This window comes from Peromyscus eremicus, chromosome 8b (genome assembly GCF_949786415.1).
Source record: "Peromyscus eremicus chromosome 8b, PerEre_H2_v1, whole genome shotgun sequence".
Classification (NCBI taxonomy): domain Eukaryota; kingdom Metazoa; phylum Chordata; class Mammalia; order Rodentia; family Cricetidae; genus Peromyscus; species Peromyscus eremicus.
Window position 1 is genome coordinate 49,063,560 of NC_081424.1, and position 6,000 is coordinate 49,069,559.

At 44.4% G+C, this 6,000-nt stretch overlaps 1 protein-coding gene across 1 annotated transcript in view; it reads left to right on the top strand.

Annotated features, from left to right (window-relative positions):
* LOC131918607 (estrogen receptor) overlaps positions 1 to 4,167 on the top strand; it is a 29,993-nt gene extending 25,826 nt beyond the window's left edge. The window contains exons 2-3 of the mRNA XM_059272791.1: positions 765 to 948; positions 3,537 to 4,167. Coding sequence (XP_059128774.1) covers positions 765 to 948; positions 3,537 to 3,771 — 419 coding nt within the window. The 3' untranslated portion in view covers positions 3,772 to 4,167. The remainder of the gene's footprint in view (positions 1 to 764; positions 949 to 3,536) is intronic.
* The last annotated feature ends 1,833 nt before the right edge of the window (positions 4,168 to 6,000 follow it).

Genomic DNA, 6,000 nt, shown 5'->3' on the forward strand with positions numbered 1-6,000 from the left:
CTTGGGACTGTGCTGGTCCGAGGAGCAGACATCCTGAAGGTCTCTGCCCAGCTTACCTTTTGCAGAGACAGTAGAGAGTCAAGAGAGGAAACATTTTCCTGGCAAGAGAAGCAGCTATTCCCAGAGTCCTCCGGACACACCCGTGTCACACATGTTCAATCAAGACTAAAATTTGTGTAGACTCGAAACCTTGCCAAAAGCAGAGGCAAAAATAACCTCTACCTCAAGTAATTATCTTTTAATCACCTAGCCAATGACTCATAACTCCTGGTGAAGCTTATAAGGGTTGTCCTGTATTTCCTGGAGGACAGTCTGCCCATCATTACCAGAAGTGGAGTTGGTATATGAAGTATAACCTAAGTACCCCAATATACCACTTGAGTAGTAGGTAGCACATCTCTTTGTCCCTCCAAAGAAGCAATGATGGTTTCCCCTTGGGGTTGTGGTCAGCACTGAATGAACAGTCATGTTGATGTTAGAGCTACCCAAGAAGAGATGGTCAATGTCCCATTATGGCTGCAAGATTAATAGTTCTTTTCGGAGAATCTCTGTTAGCCACAAGAGGCTTTGCTGGCTTCTTGAGGCTGGAAGATGTACATACTCATTAAGAATGCTATGCCATCTCTTGGTGTCAAATGTGTCCACTGTATCCTCATTGTTGTACAGCTGACAGAGGAAGCTTCCTCTCAGCATGGCATCCCAGGGATGCTTCTGTCTCCATGACCACATCCTCTTTGAATCTTTCTTTCTCACTGTGTATTCAGGAGTGTACACATTTCTGTCCAGCACCTTGAAGTCTCTGGAAGAGAAAGACCACATCCACCGCGTCCTGGATAAGATCACAGACACTTTGATCCACCTGATGGCCAAAGCTGGCCTGACTCTGCAGCAGCAGCATCGTCGTCTGGCCCAGCTCCTCCTCATTCTCTCCCACATCCGGCACATGAGGTGAGGCAGCTCTGGGTCTCACAGAAGAGACAAAAGATGCTGACCCGACCAACTCTGTACGACAGCTGACACATGACAGGCTGCTGAATGAGTAGGCAAAGTACCCTAGGAAAGACATCTAACTCAGAAGGCTAGGGGAGGACAGAAGAGAGCCACAGAACCTACCTGGAGCAATGGACAAGCATCAGAGAGGGGTCCCTAGAGGAAGTGATGTGTACTGGTGGTTTGAAGCATATGCAATGCTCATTGGGTGGTGAGAAGAGTCCAATCAAAGGGCCTTAATGAGCATAAGCCATCTCCCAAGTCATCAGGCATATCTGTTATGGTTCTGGCATTACCCCTTACTGATGTATACCAGGGAATGCTGCATGAGAGACCCCTGGGCTAAAAGATGGAGGCAGAGTCAACACTGATGCATCCATAGCTACCAGAGCCTTCTTGTCGTCTCCATTGCCCTTACCCTAATGCAAGTCACCATCAGTCATTTCTGCACCACGTGGCATGTTTCCTGATCTCAGTCTTTTCTATTGCATTCCCAATAAAGCAGCCAGAGTGTTCACTTTGAAATCAAGCAAGATCATATCATTCCCCCTACTTTAGTTATTCCAGGGGTTTCCTCTTGCTTTTTGATAAAAGCATGTCACCCTTTGTTTTGCTTATGTAATTCCTTGTGATGAAGTCCTTCTTAGTTATCTTTCTGGGACTCCTTCATAATTGAAGCTGTGAGATAGTGGTTATTCTACACAGGATTTGTATAGCCCCACTGCAGACTGCAGATTGAGTGTCTCTGGAGGGTCTCAGCTGGGCTCACTTACACCGCTGTGGGTCATAGGTAGAAGACCTGCATTGAGCCCTACAACTGGGCCAGGTGACTCTGTTTTGTGCATGTCGTTCTTCTTGTACCCCAGCTTAATTAGGACATGCTCTAGCATCAGCAGAGGCACAAGAAAGCCAGCCCATTTGAGCAAGAGCATTGCAGTGCTTCGCTAATGTCCCATCAGCTAAGCAAGTCAAGGCGGTAAGTCCCAGATTCTAGCTAGTGGACCACAAGTAGATGATCACATTCAAGGGAAGCATATACAACCCTTCATCAACTTCTGATGGTGTCCTAGAGAGGGCCGCAGAGAATGACTCAGAAGGACATACCCCTGCAAAAATACCTGGCTGAGAGAGTGGGTTTCTTCTTGAAGAGAACATGATGAGTTATTCTTTGAGGGATTTATAGAAACCACATGACCCCTATTGAGTGTTTTTAGTTGATAAGAATCCATGACTTTTGAGATGTGTTATGTGCCTGGCTTGTCAGTATTAGCAAGCCTGGTTAGTTAACACCAAGTGCTTTTGTAATACATGCCAGCCATGGCTGGTTGTACTGACAAGGTGATGCAGGAGACATGGCAGAGAGCTTTGTAATTGTGAACTACAAATGAGAAGAAGTATTATTAGAACATTCTCTTTGTTCTGTCTATGATATACATTGCTATAGTCTATTTTATTTTGTTCTAGTTTTGGTTATTTTGAAATATGTTCTGATTGTAGAGTTGAAGCTAGCCTGGACAATACCACATAACTTAGGCTAGCCTTGAATTTGTAATTTTTACCCTACCCCACTCCCAAGCACTAGGATTACAGGCATGCTCCATCCCACCCAAGTCCATACTTTCTATAAAAGAAAATTTCAAGCCATGAAAGAGTTATGGTTTCCTGCCTCCACTGCCTACCTGCCTGAGAGAGCAAAGAGGGACAAGAGAAAAGAGAAAAGCCATTTGCCTACACTCTTGTCTTCCTATTTTCTCTATTGTTCCTTGTTGTGAGCAGCATTTATTGTTCTGGACTGTGGTAGAAGAAAGGTGATGTGGAAGGAAACCTCTGAGCAATAGGGGCTGAACCATTGCCATGAGGCAACAAAGGTGTCTTGGTCACCAGAGGCCTTTGAAGATTCCATGGAAATGCACCCAGGAAAAGGCAACAGATTGTTCAGATTTTCTAGGTCTCTGTGGGTCTTAGTTTCATCAAAGACCAGTGACAGAGAGTTAGTCAGTTCCAGGATGACAGATATGGTGTTCTCTGTGAGGGAGATGAGTGCAGGTCATTTGGTCCCCAAAGAGCCTGGATAGAAAATTTGATTTTATTCTGAATATTATAGGAGGCCATTGAAAAATGTAGGCAAGGACCCCAGACCATAGAATGATGCTTACAAAGTTAGGGTGGGTCTTCTAACCTAAATTAGTGCAATTTAGAAATGATTTCATCAACATCCACAGATATCTAGAGCTTGTCATGTTGACATTCAACATTAACCATCATAAAGAGAAAAATTCATAGAAAACCCACTAAAAGAAGCTGGAGGAAGAGTGTGATTGTCGGGGGTGGGATGAGGAAATGAAAATACATGGGCATGAGTCCCAGCCTGAGTCTCTCAAGCCCTTTGGCCTCTACAGATGCCATCCTAAGATGAATCCCTAATAGGTAGAAAGATTGGGTCACAAGTGCCTTTGGAGTTTCTCTTAGTTCATCCTCAGAGAAATTCCAGCCATCTTGGAGTTCAGCTGTGGTCTAACCTGCTTCCCTCTTTGTCCCTTCTCCAGTAACAAAGGCATGGAGCATCTCTACAACATGAAATGCAAGAACGTTGTGCCCCTCTATGACCTGCTGCTGGAGATGTTGGATGCTCACCGCCTTCATGCCCCAGCCAGTCGCATGGGGGTCTCCCCAGAGGAGCCCAGCCAGAGCCAGCTGACCACCGCCAGCTCCACGTCAGCACATTCCTTACAAACCTACTACATCCCCCCAGAAGCGGAGGGCTTTCCCAACACAATCTGAGAGCTCCCAGGTTGCCCCAAGGCTCTGAGAATCCCTGCAGCATTTTCCCCATGTCATGTATCACTTTAGCAGAATTCTGTCTCCTGCATACACTCTGGCATGCGTCCACCACCAGTGGCTTTCTAGTATGAGTGGCCATTCATTTGCTTGCTCAGTTCTTAGTGGCATGTCTTCTGTTGGGAACAGCCAAAAGGGATTCCAGGGCTAATTCTTGGTAACAGCTGTTTCCCCCTTTGCTACATCGCTAAGTCTGAGGATTCCTGTAGTCTTCATGACCAAATTGAGATAACTGCATTGAAGCTACTAGTTGAGACCCAAGCCTAGAGAGTTAACATTTCACCTCTGATAAGCACTTTGTGTATGGCTCCAAGAGTAAACCTCAGCAAAGACTTTGAAGTGGCTCCTTTAATTGAAGCCTTCGAGAAAGCTATCTCATGGGTTCCGTAATGTACCCTCTTGTATTCCTATAGCAACATTTGACTTTATTAAAGGGAACTATTGAGCCCCTATAGGAATACAAGATGCACACAGGGAAGGAAGCCCCCTCACCCCGCCCCCTGTTGTCAAGACCCTGTCAACTTAATACACTGCACCTTCCAGCTTCTAAAGCGTCAACTGTTGAGCACTGTACACAGGTCATAGGTTCTAGATAATTCTTTCTTCCCACGACTTGTGGGAACCAGTAAGTCACTTTCAGTTAACACCCTGACATGAGGGTTATAGGGTGTTTGGATCTTATTTGATTTTCATTTTATAATTACCCTTCTGCCCCTGGGGTTTGCAGTAAAGGCGGCTTGGGTACCTGCTTTGGTGAGTCTAGCATTCATCAGCAGAGGGCGCTCTCCTTGTCTCCTCCCCATGTGAACTGCCCTGAATTGTCTGTCCTCTTGTAGAGCAACCAAGGGCAGTTACAACGAACCTGTACTCTGACTATACCTTTTGTTTTACTTGATTTTATTCTTGAGTGGAGAGCACATAATAAATGTACAATGACTGTGACTCAAAAGGAGTCTGAACAAGAAGGAGAAATGTGCAGAAAGACCCAGCCATAGGCAGCAGCTTCCCAGGAGTGTCCTTCACAGTGACACACAGTGGAGCTGCCCTCGGATCCACTGGCTGGTGGCCTCTTCATTCTAGGTATGGGCCTGATCTGATGAGTCGACGGTAGATATCTGTGTTCCTTCAGATCCTCCAGAAGCTTGAGGGAGGCATGGGGGCAAGGTCTTGGAACACTCATGACTCACGCTGATGAGGGGTTGCTCAGATTAGAGTGTCCTTGTCTATTCGGAACTCATCCCCAAACCAGCTGGTGTGGCCCTGGGGAGGAAAATTTATCCCTCTCCACAGCTCATGTTCTTAAACTTCATAAGACAGAGACTGAGGCCAGAATTGGGCCATGAGAGTCCTTTGACTAAGGGGATAAAAAGAAAGGCCTCCCCTAGCCACACTCACCCATGCCCCCTGGGGTGTTGGCCTCTCTAGTGAAACTAAGGATTATTTCCTGTTCTTAATCAAAATGAAAGTTTGGTTTCCTTCCCTGACTTCATGATCCATAATTTGAACTCCATCGAGCTGTGATGTGTTAGCCAACAACCCAGGTGAATGGCTAGGTTTCTCTTGGTCTGTCCTCTTTGGAATGGTGGGTTCCATTAATTTCTGGTCTCCCGGTTAAGTGACTACCAAAGAACTGGGAAACTGGGAGGGCCATTTTTTCTCCTTTTTTTAATTTTTCCTATTTGTGCATCAAATTCTGGGACAATTTTATGTATCTGCTTTAAGAATATGTTTAAGAACATAATTCATTTGTTTGTATTTGTTTAAAAGCACCTTATATAGTATAATATATATTTTTTTGAAATTGAATTGCTTGTTTATCAGACAATTGAATGTAATAGTTCTGTTCTGAGTTTTAATTTGACTGGGTTTTAACATTGCAAAAACCAAGGGAAAAATATTTAGGTTTTTTGTAGACTTTTCAAGCTATCATGTCATGTATGCAGTTATTAATACCTAAAGCCTGGTGATTTTCATTTAAATGAAGATCACATTTCATATCAACTTTTGTATCCACAGTAGACAAAATAGCACTAATCTGTATGCCTATTGTTGGATGTTGAATGATAGACAATCTTATATAGCAGAGATTATGCCTGATAAGGAAAATTATTCAGGGCAGCTAATTTTGCTTTTACCAAAATATCAGTAGTAATATTTTTGGACAGTAGCTAA